The sequence below is a fragment of the Panulirus ornatus genome, chromosome 14 (assembly GCF_036320965.1).
Source record: "Panulirus ornatus isolate Po-2019 chromosome 14, ASM3632096v1, whole genome shotgun sequence".
In the NCBI taxonomy this organism is placed as follows: Eukaryota; Metazoa; Arthropoda; class Malacostraca; order Decapoda; family Palinuridae; genus Panulirus; species Panulirus ornatus.
Genome location: NC_092237.1, coordinates 52,336,779 through 52,357,481, shown reverse-complemented (window position 1 = coordinate 52,357,481; position 20,703 = coordinate 52,336,779). Strand labels below are relative to the sequence as shown.

The 20,703-nt window shown below is 39.4% G+C and overlaps 2 protein-coding genes across 5 annotated transcripts in view; both read right to left on the bottom strand.

Moving 5' to 3' along the window:
* The window catches only part of Nab2 (Nuclear polyadenosine RNA-binding 2), a 59,703-nt gene extending 48,261 nt beyond the window's left edge, over positions 1 to 11,442 (bottom strand). For 2 of the 4 annotated variants that reach the window (XM_071669907.1, XM_071669906.1), the window contains exons 1-5: positions 11,295 to 11,442; positions 9,196 to 9,238; positions 6,392 to 6,553; positions 2,363 to 2,950; positions 1,430 to 1,674 (exon numbers count right to left, since the gene is read on the bottom strand). In XM_071669907.1, coding sequence (XP_071526008.1) covers positions 1,430 to 1,674; positions 2,363 to 2,950; positions 6,392 to 6,553; positions 9,196 to 9,238; positions 11,295 to 11,333 — 1,077 coding nt within the window. In that variant the 5' untranslated portion in view covers positions 11,334 to 11,442. Of the gene's footprint in view, positions 1 to 1,429; positions 1,675 to 2,362; positions 2,951 to 6,391; positions 6,554 to 9,195; positions 9,239 to 10,589; positions 11,251 to 11,294 lie in introns of those variants that run through there. The other 2 variants (XM_071669904.1, XM_071669905.1) reach the window with 2 other exon arrangements.
* Positions 11,443 to 18,712: 7,270 nt separating this feature from the next.
* The window catches only part of CPT2 (Carnitine palmitoyltransferase 2), a 40,750-nt gene continuing 38,759 nt past the window's right edge, over positions 18,713 to 20,703 (bottom strand). Inside the window, exons 13-14 of the mRNA XM_071669903.1 lie at positions 20,243 to 20,435; positions 18,713 to 19,235 (exon numbers count right to left, since the gene is read on the bottom strand). Coding sequence (XP_071526004.1) covers positions 19,106 to 19,235; positions 20,243 to 20,435 — 323 coding nt within the window. The 3' untranslated portion in view covers positions 18,713 to 19,105. The remainder of the gene's footprint in view (positions 19,236 to 20,242; positions 20,436 to 20,703) is intronic.

Sequence of the window (20,703 nt, the reverse complement as noted above, 5' to 3'; positions counted from 1 at the left end):
ACTGGCAGTTGACACAAAGGAAAAACATGATTGAGGACCTCCTCATTCCAACGGAATCCATCATTTCCCAGCTCTTGCGTGGAATGGAACCTTGAAGCTGGAGGAACAGGGTTATCTATAGTGAGACTAAGGGAAACACAATACTGCTCATGTATGTCCCATGTATCAAACAAGGTGAGAGGGATGTGACTATAGTGTGCTTGGGATGAGATGTAATGTGGAGTGACACTCACAGTTAATGGTATGATGAAAAGAAAGGAAGGAGAGACGCTTTGTGCAAGATGAGGTGCAGCAAAGCAGCAGAAGATGGAAATGCAGTCAAGTTTTCAAGGGGTAAGTCAACCTGTTTAATGTTTGCATGACCCAGGGAGAAGAGAGAGAGGGTTTCCCAGTGAAGGCATGTGCATGTCATGATTGTGTGACATTACCATGGTCGTTTAATCTGTTCTGCAGCAATGGGGTTGAGAAAGGATCATAAAGGTATAAATTTAAAACATGGAGGAACTAGAGAAGTGAAGTGTTTTAAAGACATGGGAATACATGCAGCAATGGATGAAACCACGGAGGTTAAAATGCGTTATTCTTTGGAAGAGGAAACTAAGACCTGGGAACGTTATGAAGCAAACAGAAGAAAAGCTAAATGTTTTGCAAAGGCAGAGATGAGTGTCTGAAAGCAAAGTAGTCCCAGTAGTGTTGCATGGATATGAGACTTGGACCTAGAATTGAACAGAAAAGAAAGGAATAGGGTGGATGAGCTTGAAATGAAATGCCTATGGACAATACTGTGCTTGGTATGAGGTGAAACAGGAAATTAAGTTATATCAATTTTTCTCACACTGTTACCCAATCTGCTTTTACCAGAGGGTGTGACTATACATATCTATCCAGCCATACTACTCGAAACAAAACATCACAAATGAGGAGGAGAGGTGATGTTAAGACATTAACAAATTTAGCCTAATGTTGAGTTTCAAGCCAGAGTCAACATACAGTACTTTGATACTTAATTCAGATCCAACAACCATAGAATTCAAAGCCTTGTCATCAACCTGCTGTATAAGACAGTGTACCAGCACATGAAATATACTTGAATTCAATTAGAATGATGCCCCAGAGTATGAAACTCATAACTTGGGAGATTTCTTGGAAAGTAATGTTCAAATTGAGGAACAATACAAGATATAACTTCTTATGCTGTAGAATACGTATTTGAATATCTTCTGATAATTTATGGTGCATAATCAGGCTGGAAAAAAAATCCATAAAAAAAGTATAGCATGTGCAACAGAAAAAAGTATGAATATGTCTGTGTGAAAAATAAGTTATGACAAACCAATAAAACTGTGTAACACTTAAATACTGTGGAAAAGATATAACAAATGGTAAGGAAGTTAACAAAACCTTATCAAGTAATATATTATAGTAATACCTTCTCTCTTGGCTGATCAGATTTTGTGGGTATTAACGTCCCCAGTCTTTCTTTTGCAGAAAGGCGAGTAACGACAGGCTCAGGTTTAGATTTACCCTTCTGTCGGAGTTCTACCTTTTGATCTATTTTTGTCTCAATTTTCACTTCTTCTTGTGCATCCAATTTAGGAGCCACAACCTTCTGTCTCAGTTCAACTTTGCTTTTTTTTGGTGCAGGTTCCTCTTCTAATTCCAGACCCAACTCATCTGAAATTTTTTAAGAAACTATAAGAGATGAAATATGGATTGCTGAGTCTGAAGATGTTAATTCATTGCAAATAAATGGATGATATGGTTGGGCTTTACAAATCCATGTTAATGATACCCATGAAAACCTTTAAGCATTCTTAGCTTGACTGGACAGCTACTCCAAACAGTATCCTATTTCTGCTTTGGCACACTGCCTGGACCATTCATCTCAGCAAGATTGACATTATAGTCTATGTACCACTAAACATACATAGACCCAAGTTTTCATGTCACAAGGAGAAACAAAATTAGAAACCTCTCATATCCTTGTGAACATACTGAGTCTCCTTCTGAACAGAAACAATAGGATAATACTGGTATTGATTCTATTCAACTAGATCTTAAGGAACACTTGGATTACTTTGGGCTACTGACCTTTCTGACTAGATCAAGACAGTTTAAATGTATACTTGTTTATTTTACTTCAGTATGGTCAAACAACTTGCGAGGAAAAGTACTCAAATTGCAAGTACAAATTTTAGCAAAACTGACAGATTCAAAAAATCATTTGGCTAGTTATATCAGACACCAAAATATACTCTACATCTCAAACATCTTGAAATGAAGCCTTGCCTCACATCTCACGCCAAAACTTCAAACTGCAGATGATGTAATATAACAGCAAATTATATCTAACATTACATACCAATGTCTGCTCTTAGAACCAACATATCTTCAACTATGTCTTCCTCTTCCTCGTCCCTCTTTTGTTCCCCACTCCCTGCAGCCTCTGCTCGAAATATGTCTGCAGAAGAAACTTTTCCTCTTATCTGTGGCTTCATCTTCCTTGAATCTTTTTCTGAAGCTGTGTCTGATTGAGATAAGGTAACGACAGATGTTTTTTCTGTGGAACTTGGATCCTCTCTGAGAGAAGTTTTGTTCTTTTCCTTGCTCTCTTTTTCCTTTTCTTTTACTGTGTCTCTTGACCTGACTAGTTTTACTGATTCAACAACTTTCTTCTCCTTTGTAGATTTGTCTTGAGAATCAGGAGAATCAGATTTTTTAAGCTTCTTTTCCTTCCTTTCAACTTTTCTTTCACTTGATTTTCTTTTTCTTTCTGCTTTCTCTCTCTCTTTCACTTTCCTCTTTTCTTCATCCCTAAACCTTTTCATTTCTTCAGCTTTCTCCCGTTTCTTCTCTTCATCCCGTTCTTTCTTCTTCTCTTCTTCTCTCTCTTTCTTTTTTTCTTCCTCTATATCCTTCTTCTTTGACTCCTCTTGTTGTGGTGCTGCAACTGATGATAGAAAAAAGGAAAAATGTAACTTTAATGATATTCATTTTACTTTGTTTATTATCCTTTGTTGCTGTCTCCCGCGTTAGTGAGGTAGTGCAAGGAAACAGACGAAAGAATGGTCCAACCCACCCACATACGCATGTATATACAGACATATCCACACATGCACATATACATACCTATACATCTCAACATATACATATATATAAACACACACACAGACATATACATATATACACATGCACATAATTCATAGTCTGCCTTTATTCATTCCCATCGCCACCCCACCACATGTGAAATGACAACTTCCTCCCCCCGCATGCGTGCGAGGTAGCGCTAGGAAAAGACAACAAAGGCCACATTCGTTCACACTCAGTCTCCAGCAGTCACGTATAATGCACCGAAACCACAGCTCCCTTTTCACATCCATGCCCCACAAAACTTTCCAGGTTTACCCCAGACGCTTCACATGCCCTGGTTCAATCCAATGACAGCACGTTGACCCTGGTATATCACATTGTTCCAATTCATTCTATTCCTTACACGCCTTTCACCCTCCTACATGTTCAGGCCCCAATCACTAAGAATCTTTTTCACTTCATCTTTCCACCTCCAATTTGGTCTCCCATTTCTCGTTCCCTCCACCTTTGACAAACATATCCTCTTGGTCAATCTTTCCTCACTCATTCTCTCCATGTGACCATACCATTTCAAAACACCCTCTTCTGCTCTCTCAACCACACTCTTTTTATTACCACACATCTCTCTTACCCTATTATTACTTACTCGATCAAACCACCTCACACCACATATTGTCCTCAAACATCTCATTTCCAGCACATCCACCCTCCTCCGCACAACTCTATCTATAGCCCACACCTCGCAACCATACACACATTTTTCAACACTCCCAGAATTTTTGCCCCCTCCCCCACCCTATGATTCACTTCTGCTTCCATGGTTCCATCCGCTGCCAAATCCACTCCCAGATATCTAAAACACTTTACTTCCTCCAGTTTTTCTCCATTTAAACTTACATCCCAATTGACTTGTCTCTCAACCCTACCGTACCTAATAACCTTGCTCTTATTCACATTTACTCTCAGCTTTCTTCTTTCACACACTTTACCAAAATCAGTCACTAGCTTCTGCAGTTTCTCACCCGAATCAGCCACCAGCAAGTATCATCAGCGAACAACAACTGACTCACTTCCCAAGCTCTCTCATCCACAACAGACTGCATACTTGCCCCTCTTTCCAAAACTCTTGCATTCACCTCCCTAACAACCCCATCCATAAACAAATTAAAAAACAATGGAGTGCGTGATGGAGACATCATTCACTGATAGCCAACCACTTTCCTCTCTTCCTACTCATACACATGCCTTACATCCTCAATAAAAACTTTTCACTGCTTCTAACAACTTGCCTCCCACACCATATATTCTTAATACCTTCCACAAAGCATCTTTATCAACTCTATCATATGCCTTCTCCAGATCCATAAATGCCACATACAAATCTATTTGCTTTTCTAAGTATTTCTCAAATACATTCTTCACAGCACACACCTGATCCACACATCCTCTACCACTTCTGAAACCACACTACTCTTCCCCAATCTGATGCTCTGTACATGCCTTCACCCTCTCAATCAATACCCTCCCATATAATTTACCAGGAATACTCAACAAACTTATACCTCTGTAATTTGAGCACTCGCCTTTATCCCCTTTGCCTTTGTACAATGGCACTATGCAAGCATTCCGCCAATCCTCAGGCACCTCACCATGAGCCATACATACATTAAATAACCTTACCAGCCAGTCAACAATACAGTCACTCCCTTTTTTAATAAATTCCACTGCAATACCATCCAAACCCACTGCCTTGCCAGCTTTCATCTTCCATAAAGCTTTTACTACCTCTTCTCTGTTTACCAAATCACTTTGTACACCACCTCGACCAAAACACCCTATATCTGCCACTCTATCATCAAACACATTCAACAAACCTTCAAAATACTCACTCCATCTCCTTCTCACATCACCACTACTTGTTATCACCTCCACATTAGCCCCCTTCACTGATGTTCCCATTTGTTCCCTTGTCTTATGCACTTTGTTTACCTCCTTCCAAAACATCTTTTATTCTCCATGAAATTTAATGATAGAAAACATAATAAAAGAAGAAACCCTATTGAAATTCAGTTTGATTCAAGTACTACAGTAACTAAAACTTCACCAAAATGCATCAAGTACTATCCATATATACCTCCCTCTCATCCTCACACTTGCATTTAGTTTCAACTACATATATCTTACTGACAGTAATCATAGTTTTCATCATTCATCTTCTTTTTTTTGCATCATTCTTACCTTTCCTCCACTCCTTCTAAATAAGAACAATACTTACAGTCTTCAATACTATATAACAGTTTAAGAAACTTTGCAAACACAAAACTTGAACTGATGACTTGCAACTCCTTATGTTCTGCACGTGCTGATGAACGGAAAATTCCATAAAATCCACCAAAGGTTGAAAAAGACTAAGCGTTTCCTCCCACTCTTACAAACTTCACCCTTGGTCTCTACAAACTCTAATAATCATCCCACAGATTTTTCTAACACACTCTCATTCCTTACATGTTTCTCTCTTCTACTTTTAATTACCTCCTTCAAGAGCAGTTTGTTACTCCCTTATCAATTCTAATTAATTCTTTTTTCCTAATATAGATGCCTCTCAACTTATGAAGGAGTTACATTCCAATGAACCCATTGTTAGCTGAAAATATTGCATGTTCAAAATACGTTTAATAAATTCAATACTGTACATCTAACCTACCAAACATCATAGCTTAGCCTAGTTCACCTTAAACATTCTCAGAACACTTACAGTAGCCTACAATTGGAGAAAATAATCTCACACAAAGCCTATTCTATAATATAGTGTTGAATATCTAACCATCATAAACTCGAAAAATCGTAAGTTGGGTCATCTGTATCCTTATTTGCTTTCCTTTATATCCACCATCCTTGATGACTTTATAATCAACAATTTTTGCACTCTATCAATGGCTGATTTCCACATTCTGATTTTTCCAAACTTAATTCTTATCCTCAGACTTTCTTAACTTTACTCTCCCGCATTCCTCTCTTTCCACAACCTATACATGCAGTGAAACACCTCCCTGGCAACCCCTATTAAAATACAATCTTACACTGTCTTCAGATCACTTCAATCTCACCTCATATTATCAGAGTTCACAGGTAGAATAATCAAAGCCTTAATATCTTCAACAAAAATATCAGTATTATGAGTCTACATCCATAAGATAAGAAGCAGTTCTATACAATAATATAATCAACTAAAATCCCAAACAGTTATCAGCACCAAATGATACTGAAAATAAATATGGCAACATTTGCAATAAATTCTTACCTTGTAAAAGTGCAGCGGCATTCAACTTTTGCAAAACATGATGCAACCAAGATGTGAATCGCTCTGTGTTATGGCCCAAAAATAAACTTAAGTCATCATCCATCTGGTCTTTTGTCTTCTTATTTGCTACTAACACCATTATATAGTCTGGTAATTCCTCATCTGAAAAGGTAAGCAAGGACCTTATTAAACCTTTAATTCTAATGACTAAATGTTCATAATATATTTTGAAGGAATATACTCCCAATTCATGAAATGTATATCAAAACAAAATATTATAAAAATATATCCTTTTATATACAAAAGAGCAACTACATCCAGGTATTTCTGCATATTCCTTCATATGGTTACCTCTCTGGATATCTCCCACTACAATCTGCACTTTCATCCAATCTTTGGTCTCCACTCATCCTCCCTCATATTGTGATTCCCTCCACATTTTGTTCCTTATATGAACAAAAATTAACCCTTCCCCTGTGTTACAATTTGCAAAGGCTGAAAAAGAAAAAGAAGGCAAGCAAGAAGTTCTCATCCTCCTCAAAGGCTTAAGCTGAGGAGTCTGAATGTGTGTGAATGTAACTGAGAAAAAGCGAGATAGGTAATATGCTTGAGGAGAGGAACCAGAATGTTCTCGTGCTAAGCGAACAAAGCTCAGTGTTAAGGAGAAAGAATGGTTTGGGAATGTCTTTTGGGGTAAAGTTTACTGTGAGGGCAAGCCCTATGGAAGAAGTAGCATTTCTCTTAAAGAAGGAGTTCTAAGAATCAGTACAAAAGTGTGAGGAAGTTAGCCCTCGAAAGAAATAAGTAAATTTTAAAAAATCAGAAGTGGGTTAAGAAAGATGAGTAATTATTCGTGACTTATGCACTTGGAAGCAAGAAGCTAGAGGAAGAGTAGCAAGTGCTTTGGGAGGAAGAGGGCGAGCATATCATGAATTCTGATGCAAGAGATCAGGTATCAGTGATGGACGATTTGAATGAAAGAATGGGTATTGTGGAAGCTGAGAGTTTAATTGAGGGGCATGGGGTACATAATGATGTGATTGAAAACCATTAACAGCTTGAGGTGTTGTGTTATGAAAAAGGACTGGTGACTAGGAATGCCTGGTCTATAAAGAGGGACATACATGAGTATACGTAGGAGAGTAGTAGAGATAGTGAGCAAGAATTACTGGATCATATACTAAATGACTGGTGTGCAAAAAAAGAGACTCTTGGATGTGAATGTGCTGAGAGAAGCAGCCGGTGAGATGTCTGACTATTTCCTAATGGAGGCAGGGGTAAAGATATATGGAGGTGTATGGGCAATACTTGAGGGGAAGAAGTGTCAGTGATTGGGATATAAACAAGGGATATCAAAAGGAAGTCAAGGGGAAGGTGCAGGGGCTGAAAAATAAGACACAAGGGAATTGCGGTGAGCGAGTATCAAAAAACTTCAAGGAAAACATGAATGCTTAGGAAGGAGGTTAATAGCATAAGAAAATCAAGAAAAAAAATGGGAACATTGGTGAACGGACAAATGGGGAAGTAGTCACAGGCAGAGATGAAGTGTGGCTAAGCAGCTGAAATGGATGGTATTGCAGTTGAACTTGTCAAGGAAGTGACTGTGTTACTGATTGGTTAATCAAGTTTTTTCCAACTATAGGGTCATGGCGAGGTGCCAAAGAATTGGCAGAATGCCTATATAGTGTTACTGTATAAAGGCAAGGGAGACAAAAGTAAGCATTCAAATTTCCTTGCTAGTGCAGGAAATGGCAAACAAGTATGAGAAATACATGCACACACACACACACACACACACACGTGTGGAAGTCGAGAACATTATCTCGGAAAGCAAAAATGGGTATGTTTGAAGGAATAGTGGTTCCAACAATGTTGTATGGTTGCGAGGCGTGGGCTATGGATAGAGTTGTGCGCAGGAGGATGGATGTGCTGGAAATGAGATGTTTGAGGACAATGTGTGGTGCGAGGTGGTTTGATCGAGTAAGTAATGTAAGGGTAAGAGAGATGTGTGGAAATAAAAAGAGCGTGGTTGAGAGAGCAGAAGAGGGTGTTTTGAAATAGTTTGGGCACATGGAGAGAATGAGTGAGGAAAGATTGACCAAGAGGATATATGTGTCAGAGGTGGAGGGAACGAGGAGAAGTGGGAGACCAAATTGGAGGTGGAAAGATGGAGTGAAAAAGATTTTGAGTGATCGGGGCCTGAACATGAAGGAGGGTGAAAGGCGGGCAAGGAATAGAGTGAATTGGATCGATGTGGTATACCGAGGTTGACGTGCTGTCAGTGGATTGAATCAGGGCACGTGAAGCGTCTGGGGTAAACCATGGAAAGTTGTGTGGGGCCTGGATGTGGAAAGGGAGCTGTGGTTTCGGGCATTATTGCATGACAGCTAGAGACTGAGTGTGAACGAATGGGGCCTTTGTTGTCTTTTCCTAGCGCTACCTCGCACACATGAGGGGGGAGGGGGATGGTATTCCATGTGTGGCGAGGTGGCGATGGGAATGAATAAAGGCAGACAGTGTGAATTGTGTGCATGGGTATATATGTATGTGTCTGTGTGTGTATATATATGTGTACATTGAGACGTATAGGTAGGTATATTTGCGTGTGTGGACGTGTATGTATATACATGGGTATGGGGGTGGGTTGGGCCATTTCTTTCGTCTGTTTCCTTGCGCTACCTCGCAAACGTGGGAGACAGCGATAAAGCAAAATAAACAGTGCCTGTTAAAGTACAAATTTCACATAAAAAATCATAATCAACATGGAAAACAAAATCTTATTCAAAAAATAAGTAATTACTTACCAACATAAGTTCCAAGCTCCACCAGCTTTGCTTTTATGGCAGACTGAAAATAAAAATTATGATACAGGTATTAATCATCATAAATCTCAGCAATTACTAATGTTATTCACTTAAAGGATACACAAAACACAAATTGATAAAGCAAAAGAAACTAAAAATGCCCACTTTAACTGAATATAATCCTGAGATTTGCACATTCTGTACAATTCCCTGTGAGATGTATAATTCTGTCATTAATCCTTTAACATGTATATACATAAAAATGCACTATGAAAGGTGCACACAAGTCAAATGATACATCTGATGGTTAGGTACCTATATAAAAATCTAAACAAAAGCTATATCATAAAAGTAATACATGTCACATGACACTTGCAAACACATCAATCAGTTTAAAGTAATGAATAAATTTTTCTACTGCAATCATCAATAAACAGGTACATCATGAAAAATCCAGACATTAGAATTTCAGAAACTAGAGAAATCCAAACTTATCATAAAAGTATTAAGATCATTATTACTATTCATTTTACAGCACTGCAACACAGTGCACATAAATGAGAAAAATACCACAAGAGAAATATTCTTCATATTGATGTGATAGCCTTCAAAACACTTACTTGTTGCACAAAAAGTTGGTTTTCACAAGTATATCATCATACCAACTTTTACACTAATCCTACACAATTCTTGATATACAGTACATCACCCTTACTACCATCAAAGAAAAATGTCTAGAGCAGCTCCACATCACTATTAGCTTTAAATGATGACTGAACGTTTTCTGACCTACTAGTGTAGTGTTTAGAGAACACAATAACAGTTGCAGAGTATAATATGAGGTTTCACGTTAATATTCTATTAGAATGACAACAAATAAGGTGATAAGGTTTGCATATATCAGTGAAAATGTGGGGTTACTCCATGAAACAACAGCTGATACACTTGAAAAATATCAAGTGAATCTATAAAAGCATCAGCAAGCCACTGAAACAAAAGTACAATACCTCTCACTCATCCCATCTTTATGCTGACATATTCATGACTGTGACTGGCATATATCATTCTTTATGAAAGATATGAGATCAGTCCTCAGCAGGATTTTCTGTAATAATAACAAATTATATACAACACCTAAAACATAAGTAGCCATTTCTCTTCGCTAGTTTCAATGCAGAGCTAACATAATCTTCAACCGTATCACATTAAGATTATTTAATGAAATATCATACTCAAAATGATGCTCTGTTAATGTTATCGCACAGTGATCTCTAAAGTCACTAACACTGAAGAACACGATCACTCAATACCTAAACCTTATAAAAATGAGCTAAACTTCTTTTACTGAATTGTTTATGATATGTGTTGCTAGAGACTACAGAGAAATGACTCACTGTTGGGAGGCTGGACAGAGGAGCCATCAGCTGCTGTGTATGGTCCATAATATTTGAATTTTTCAGTAGATGGTATGATGCTGAAGTCATGAGTAAACTTTTATACTTCGACTACAAGAATTAACAGCATAAATCTCTGCAACTTGGGGAAATTAGGTGACATTTTCATATTTCTATCGATTTCTAAAAGTATTTCACCAACTTTAACGTTATCCTTACGATTCCCCTAATCTTCTAAGCCCTCTCCCTATCACTTCTTTATCATAGTAGGATAGAAAGTGGTGCTCCTTGTAACAGAGAGCCAGTTTAAATCACTTCCACCAAGTGTAGGGAGTCCACTTGTAAGTCTCTTGCAGGTTACCTAATTCATATCTGTGGTATCCCTAACTTGATACAATATCATAATTAGACGTTTGATTATAAATTCGTATAATAATTTTCAATTTCATATGTTTGCAAATATATAAAGAATAAATAACACTACAATTTTTTTTTGGCACTACACATCAATGACAGAGCTGTTCCAGACATATGCAGTGGTTTGAGTGATGGACTGCCACAATATCAGGCCAACTTGGTTTCAGTCAAAGAGTAGCACTTGTATTACTGTAGCCCAAGATAAACAATTTGTCATCGATTTTCACTAAATAAAAATTCTGTTCAGTTATTCTCCATTACAATACTTTCACAGGAGATGTTACTCACCCTTATCTTAAGACTGACTTCAGACCCAACACCTTCCATGATCGGAAAATAAAAATAGTTTTCACCAAATCCACAACACCAATAACTCTTCAATGTAAACAATTCCTTCGTGATTATTTACTAGGCATCAGTTGGAGAAACAAAGATGACGTCAGAAGAGAAAAAAAAAAAACATTTTTCTTGCTCATTCGCATCATATATTCCCATTCAAATTCTTAGAAATGCTTTTCGTTTGTTTACTTGTATATGAAATAGGATAGGAAATGAATTAAGTAGTTACGAAATCTGAAGAGACACCTAATAGAATGTTTATGACGTCAACTAGAAACTCCACCTCACTCTCAGGAAATCTCAAATAAAAACTAGTTTCTCTACTTTCAGGTTAAGGTTGAGCTGGGACAATAAAAAAAATCAATCTTTTATTTTTTCCTGAAAAGTAATACGCAAACGTACGTGTATATAAATCTATGTGTGTATGTATGTAGATATGTATGTATGTATATATATATATATATATATATATATATATATATATATATATATATATATATATATATATATATATATATAGTTTACCAGGAATACTCAACAAACTTATACCTCTGTAATTTGAGCACTCACTCTTATCCCCTTTGCCTTTGTACAATGGCACTATGCACGCATTTCGCCAATCCTCAGGCACCTCACCATGAGTCATACATACATTAAATAACCTTACCAACCAGTCAACAATACAGTCACCCCCTTTTTTAATAAATTCCACTGCAATACCATCCAAACCTGCTGCCTTGCCGGGGTTGGGCCATTTCTTTCGTCTGTTTCCTCGCGCTACCTCGCAAACGCGGGAGACAGCGACAAAGTATAAAAAAAAAAAAAAAAAAAAAAAAAAAAAATATATATATATATATATTTTTTTTTTTTTTTGCTTTATCGCTGTCTCCCGCGTTTGCGAGGTAGCGCAAGGAAACAGACGAAAGAAATGGCCCAACCCACCCCCATACACATGTATATACATACGTCCACACACGCAAATATACATACCTACACAGCTTTCCATGGTTTACCCCAGACGCTTCACATGCCCTGATTCAATCCACTGACAGCACGTCAACCCCGGTATACCACATCGATCCAATTCACTCTATTCCTTGCCCTCCTTTCACCCTCCTGCATGTTCAGGCCCCGATCACACAAAATCTTTTTCACTCCATCTTTCCACCTCCAATTTGGTCTCCCTCTTCTCCTCGTTCCCTCCACCTCCGACACACATATCCTCTTGGTCAATCTTTCCTCACTCATTCTCTCCATGTGCCCAAACCATTTCAAATCACCCTCTTCTGCTCTCTCAACCACGCTCTTTTTATTTCCACACATCTCTCTTACCCTTACGTTGCTTACTTGATCAAACCACCTCACATCACACATTGTCCTCAAACATCTCATTTCCAGCACATCCATCCTCCTGCGCACAACTCTATCCATAGCCCACGCCTCGCTACCATACAACATTGTTGGAACCACCATTCCTTCAAACATACCCATTTTTGCTTTCCGAGATAATGTTCTCGACTTCCACACATTCTTCAAGGCTCCCAGGATTTTCACCCCCTCCCCCACCCTATGATCCACTTCCGCTTCCATGGTTCCATCCGCTGCCAGATCCACTCCCAGATATCTAAAACACTTTACTTCCTCCAGTTTTTCTCCATTCAAACTTACCTCCCAATTGACTTGACCCTCAACCCTACTGTACCTAATTACCTTGCTCTTATTCACATTTACTCTTAACTTTCTTCTTTCACACACTTTACCAAACTCAGTCACCAGCTTCTGCAGTTTCTCACATGAATCAGCCACCAGCGCTGTATCATCAGCGAACAACAACTGACTCACTTCCCAAGCTCTCTCATCCCCAACTGACTTCATACTTGCCTCTCTTTCCAAAACTCTTGCATTTACCTCCCTAACAACCCCATCCATAAACAAATTAAACAACCATGGAGACATCACACACCCCTGCCGCAAACCTACATTCACTGAGAACCAATCACTTTCCTCTCTTCCTACACGTACACATGCCTTACATCCTCGATAAAAACTTTTCATATATATATATATATATATATATATATATATATATATATGGATGGGGTTGTTAGGGAGGTAAATGCAAGAGTTTTGGAAAGAGGGGCAAGTATAAAGTCTGTTGGGGATGAGAGAGCTTGGGAAGTGAGTCAGTTGTTGTTCGCTGATGACACAGCGCTGGTGGCTGATTCATGTGTGAAACTGCAGAAGCTGGTGACTGAGTTTGGTAAAGTGTGTGGAAGAAGAAAATTAAGAGTAAATGTGAATAAGAGCAAGGTTATTAGGTACAGTAGGGTTGAGGGTCAAGTCAATTGGGAGGTGAGTTTGAATGGAGAAAAACTGGAGGAAGTGAAGTGTTTTAGATATCTGGGAGTGGATCTGGCAGCGGATGGAACCATGGAAGCGGAAGTGGATCATAGGGTGGGGGAGGGGGCGAAAATTCTGGGGGCCTTGAAGAATGTGTGGAAGTCGAGAACATTATCTCGGAAAGCAAAAATGGGTATGTTTGAAGGAATAGTGGTTCCAACAATGTTGTATGGTTGCGAGGCGTGGGCTATGGATAGAGTTGTGCGCAGGAGGATGGATGTGCTGGAAATGAGATGTTTGAGGACAATGTGTGGTGTGAGGTGGTTTGATCGAGTGAGTAACGTAAGGGTAAGAGAGATGTGTGGAAATAAAAAGAGCGTGGTTGAGAGAGCAGAAGAGGGTGTTTTGAAGTGGTTTGGGCACATGGAGAGGATGAGTGAGGAAAGATTGACCAAGAGGATATATGTGTCGGAGGTGGAGGGAACAAGGAGAAGAGGGAGACCAAATTGGAGGTGGAAAGATGGAGTGAAAAAGATTTTGTGTGATCGGTGCCTGAACATGCAGGAGGGTGAAAGGAGGGCAAGGAACAGAGTGAATTGGAGCGATGTGGTATACCGGGGCTGACGTGCTGTCAGTGGATTGAATCAAGGCATGTGAAGCGTCTGGGGTAAACCATGGAAAGCTGTGTAGGTATGTATATTTGCGTGTGTGGACGTATATATATACATGTGTATGGGGGGGGGGTTGGGCCATTTCTTTCGTCTGTTTCCTTGCGCTACCTCGCAAACGCGGGAGACAGTGACAAAGTATAAAAAAAATATATATATATATATATATATATATATATATATATATATATATATATATATATATATTATCCCTGGGGATAGGGGATTAAGAATACTTCCCACGTATTCCCTGCGTGTCGTAGAAGGCGACTAAAAGGGGAGGGAGCGGGGGGCTGGAAATCCTCCCCTCTCTTTTTTTTTTTTTTTTTAATTTTCCAAAAGAAGGAACAGAGGGAGCCAGGTGAGGATATTCCAAAAAAGGCCCAGTGCTCTGTTCCTAACGCTACCTCGCTATCGCGGGAAATGGCGAATAGTATGAAAAAAAAAAAAAAATTTTTTTTTTTTTTTTTTTTGCTTTGTCGCTGTCTCCCGCGTTTGCGAGGTAGTGCAAGGAAACAGACGAAAGAAATGGCCCAACCCACCCCCATACACATGTATATACATACATCCACACACACAAATATACATACCTACACAGCTTTCCATGGTTTACCCCAGACGCTTCACATGCCTTGATTCAATCCACTGACAGCACATCAACCCCGGTATACCACATCGCTCCAATTCACTCTATTCCTTGCCCTCCTTTCACCCTCCTGCATGTTCAGGCCCCGATCACACAAAATCTTTTTCACTCCATCTTTCCACCTCCAATTTGGTCTCCCTCTTCTCATCGTTCCCTCCACCTCCGACACATATATCCTCTTGGTCAATCTTTCCTCACTCATTCTCTCCATGTGACCAAACCATTTCAAAACACCCTCTTCTGCTCTCTCAACCACGCTCTTTTTATTTCCACACATCTCTCTTACCCTTACGTTACTTACTCGATCAAACCACCTCACACCACACATTGTCCTCAAACATCTCATTTCCAGCACATCCATCCTCCTGCGCACAACTCTATCCATAGTCCACGCCTCGCAACCATACAACATTGTTGGAACCACTATTCCTTCAAACATACCCATTTTTGCTTTCCGAGATAATGTTCTCGACTTCCACACATTCTTCAAGGCTCCCAGAATTTTCGCCCCCTCCCCCACCCTATGATCCACTTCCGCTTCCATGTTTCCATCCGCTGCCAGATCCACTCCCAGATATCTAAAACACTTCACTTCCTCCAGTTTTTCTCCATTCAAACTCACCTCCCAATTGACTTGACCCTCAACCCTACTGTACCTAATAACCTTGCTCTTATTCACATTTACTCTTAACTTTCTTCTTTCACACACTTTACCAAACTCAGTCACCAGCTTCTGCAGTTTCTCACATGAATCAGCCACCAGCGCTGTATCATCAGCGAACAACAACTGACTCACTTCCCAAGCTCTCTCATCCCCAACAGACTTCATACTTGCCCCTCTTTCCAAAACTCTTGCATTCACCTCCCTAACAACCCCATCCATAAACAAATTAAACAACCATGGAGACATCACACACCCCTGCCGCAAACCTACATTCACTGAGAACCAATCACTTTCCTCTCTTCCTACACGTACACATGCCTTACATCCTCGATAAAAACTTTTCACTGCTTCTAACAACTTGCCTCCTACACCATATATATATATATATATATATATATATTACTTTGTCGCTGTCTCCCGCGTTAGCAAGGTAGCGCAAGGAAACAGCCGAAACAATGGCCCAACCCACCCACATACACATGTACATACCTACACGTCCACCCACGCAAATATACATACCTATACATCTCAACATATACATATATATACACACACAGACATATACATATATACACATGTACATAATTCATAGTTTGCTTTTATTAATTCCCATCGCCAACCCGCCACACATGAAATAACAACCCCCTCCCCCGCATGTGCGCGAGGTAGCGCTAGGAAAAGACAACAGAGGCCACATTCGTTCACACTCAGTCTCTATCTGTTACGTGTAATGCACCGAAACCACAGCTCCCTATCCACATCCAGACCCCACAGACCTTTCCATGGTTTACCCCTGACGTTTCACATTCCCTGGTTCCCTAGTTCAGTCCATCCACAGCACATGACCCTAGTATAACACATCATTCCAATTCACTCTATTCCTAGCATGCATCTCACTCTCCTGTTTGTTTAGGCCTAATCTTTCAGAATCTTTTTCACTCTAGCCTTCCACCTCTAATTTGGTCTCCTGCTTCTCATTGTTCCCTCCATTTCTGACACATATACCTTTTTTTTGTCAATCTTTCCTCACTCATTCTCTCCATATGTCCAAACCATTTTAACACACCTTCTTCTGCTCTCTCAAGCACCACTTTTTTATTTCCACACATCTCTCTTAGCCTTTCATTACTTACTTGATCAAACCACCTCACACCACATACTGTCCTCAAACATTTCATTTCCAACACATCCACCCTCCTCCGAACAATGGATATATTGTTGGAACCATTTTCCTTCAAGCGTACCCATTTTTGCTCTACGAGATAATGTTCTCTCCTACCATACATTCTTCATTGCTCCCAGAACCTTCGCCCCCTCCCCTACCGTGACTCACTTTCGCTTTCATGGTTCCATTCGCTGCTAATCCACTCCCAAATAGCTAAAAAATTTCACTTCCTCAAATTTTTCTCCATTCAAACTTACATCCCAGTTAACTTGTCCCTCAACCCTACTGAACCTAATAACCTTGCTCTTATTCACATTTACTCTAAACTTTCTTTCACACACTTTTCCAAACTCAGTCACCTACTTCAGCAGTTTTTTTTCACTTGAATCAGCCACTAGAGCTGTATCATTGGTGAACAACAATGAGTCACTTCCCAGACCCTCTCATTCCCAACAGACTGCATACTCGCCCCTTTCTCCAAAACTCTTGCATTTACCTACCCAGCCACCCCACCTATGAACAATATATATATATCTATTCATATTATACTTAATCGCCGTCTCCCGTGTTAGCAAGGTAGCGCAAGGAAATAGATGAAAGAATGGCTCAACCAACCCACATACACATGTATATACATAAACGCCCACACGCACACACACATACATACCTATACATTTTAACATATACATACATGCACAGACATATACATATATACACATGTACATATTCATACTTGCTGCCTTCATCCATTCCCATGGTCACCCCACCACACATGAAATACCATCCCCCCAGTGTGCGCATGCAAGGTAGAGCTAGGAATAGACAAAAAAGGCCACATTCATTCACACTTGGTCTCTAGCTGTCATGTGTAATGCACCAAAACCACAGCTCTCTTTCTACATCCAAGCTCCACAAACTTTCTATGGTTTACCACAAACACTTCACATATATATATTTATTCTATTTTATTATACTTTGTTGCTGTCTCCCGCTTTAGCGAGGTAGTACAAGGGAATAGACAAAAGAATGGCCCAACCCACCCACATACACTACATATACATTCACGTCCACACACACATATACATACCTATACATTTCAACATATACACATATATACATACACAGACATATACATATATACACATGTACATAATTCATACTTGCTGCATTTATTCATTCCCGTCGTCACCCCACCACACATGAACTGACAACCTCCTCCCCCTGCATGCGTGCAAGGTAGCGCTAGGAAAAGACAACAAACGCCACATTCGTTCACACTCAGTCTCTAGCTGTTATGTATAATGCACTGAGAAACCACAGCTCCCTTTCCACATCCAGGCCCTACAAAATTTTCCATGGTTTACCCCATGCACTTCACATGCCCTGGTTCAATCCATTGACAGCATGTCGACCCTGGTATACCACATCGTTCCAATTCATTCTATTCCTTGCACGCCTTTCTCCCTCCTTCATGTTCAGGCCCCGATCGTTCAAAATCTTTTTCACTTCATCCTTCCACCTCCAATTTGGTCTCCCACTTCTCCTCATTCTCTCCACCTCTGACACATATATCCTCTTTGTCGATCTTTCCTCACTCATTCTCTCCATGTGACCAAACCCTTTCAATACACCTTCTTCTGCTCTCTCAACCACACTCTTTTTATTACTACACATCTCTATTACCCTTTCATTACTTACTCGATCAAACCACCTCACCCCACATATTGTCCTCAAACATCTCATTTCCAACACATCCACCCTCCTCCGCACAACCCTATCTATAGCCCACGCCTCACAACCATATAACATTGTTGGAACGACAATTCCTTCAAACATGCCCATTTATGACAAATATGAGTACTAGGATGGTGAGTAAACAGGTTAAGAGCTTCTGAGTTTTATTATTTCAATATTTTGACTTAAACAGAAACCTTCTTTAGAGACAATAAGTTGGATACAAAGATTAAAAGTATATGAAGAGAAATAAACATTGATAGACATATATATATAACCTATCAAAACTTAAATGCATGTAAGTTCAAATTTCATTATCTATATCTTTCCACTTATAAATTCTTCACTTCTTATTCTGGAATTTTTTGAAGTCATAAGGGTGTTCCTTGTTTGAGGAGATGAAAAGGACTTTCACATCTATCTTTTGTATATGAATACTCCTTTTCATATCATTCTTTTCATTTTCAAGAGTCATCATATTTGCAATGGATCCATTTATATTAGTGCTTATTTCTAATTCACTTTCAGGAATCTATATACAGCTTAGGCCTTTGATAATGCCTCATGTATAATGTTGTACGCCTTTTCAGCACATTCAATGAAGCCAGCACCATCACGATGTGGAGGGTAGGAGGACAGCACAATGCCTAGCCTGTCGTCTTGAATCTGGTAACTGCCAAGAAACAATGATAATTATTAAAAATAACTTCCAGTAATTACGTAATATCACTTGAAGAAACATGTAATAATTCTTATCAACTGTTCTTCACAATGTTTCAATCTATATATAATATGAAAACAACAGTTCCAAAAATGTCAAGGTATGTAACAAAATCAAATCAAAGTTTAAAATATCATGTAAAATTTTACTGTTTGAAATTTGTTTTTCAAGGCAGGAGCACAGAAATTTTGAAAAACAATGCAGGAAAAGCATATGATAATCCCACGATTCTTTCTTTTAACTATACAACCTCAAGACCCCTTTTACAGAGCTCACGAAACTGAAGGCTGTGCTTCAACAAGTTGCAAGGAAATAACGGATTATCCATCTCTTGTAATCCACTTTCATTTCCACCCATATCAGTTTGCAGCTCACTTCTTTACACTCTTTCGCACACTGCCAAAACCCCCAGCATATACTGTGCTACCCCTTCCCAAGCTCTTGCCCTCATCATAACACCTGACTTTGTCCTCAAGACATTCCTATCCTAGCTCCTCTCCTTCCCCTTTAGCTTTGTTTCACAAAGAGCTAGAAAATCCTGGTGTCTCTCCTCAAACATACTGCCTGTCTCTCTCTGCTCATTTTGGTTACATCCACAAGCGTTAAAAATTTTACCAACTTGCTGCTTCAAAGTACCTTCTATCTTTATGAAATTCCCACAGCACTCATAAAGCCTGTCAAATCCTCTTGGTGAGAAAAAAATAGTGATGCTGTGTGGGAAGAGTGTGGGGCATTTGAGCAAAAAGTGTTCGGTGTCTTCACTGCAGCAGTCAAACTGTGGGCAAGAAGGGTCCTGGGTTGTTGTTTATCATAGTTTGTAATACTGTAATGGAGGGAGAGGTAATGACCAGATCACAGACAGAAAAGTGTGACTCCTGTTTGCGTGAGGAGTGAGGTTTCAGACAGATGTATGCCTGGTGGGCTGTTATTTAAGACTGCATTTTGCAGACATAACTTACCCTACACCAAAACCATCTTGAACAACCGGTGCAAATCCTCCAAAACTAATAGCAGTTGATGGAAGAGTAGAGGTGGACAGAATGTTGTGGTTAATTTTAGCATATGCAGGATCTGTAAAAATACCAGGCATTTGGGTTCCTTGTGCTTCTGCGAACTTCCTGAGCCCAAAGAGGTGACGGTCAAAACCCTGACCTTGAAGTAAAAAAAAGTAGTTATTGTTTTCGTAATGCTTGAAGCATGACTTGCAAACAACTCACTTACCACAAAGCAAAAAAAGGTGCAGTATCCTGTACTGATATGTGGCTGAGAATAGAGATGATAAAACCCGGGGAATTACTTCCATGAAGTATACATGCAAGTTTTGTGGAAGGAGCAAAGGTACAATACAATTAACTTTATCCCTGGGGATAGGAGAGAAAGAATACTTCCCACGTATTCCCTACATGTCGTAGAAGGTGAC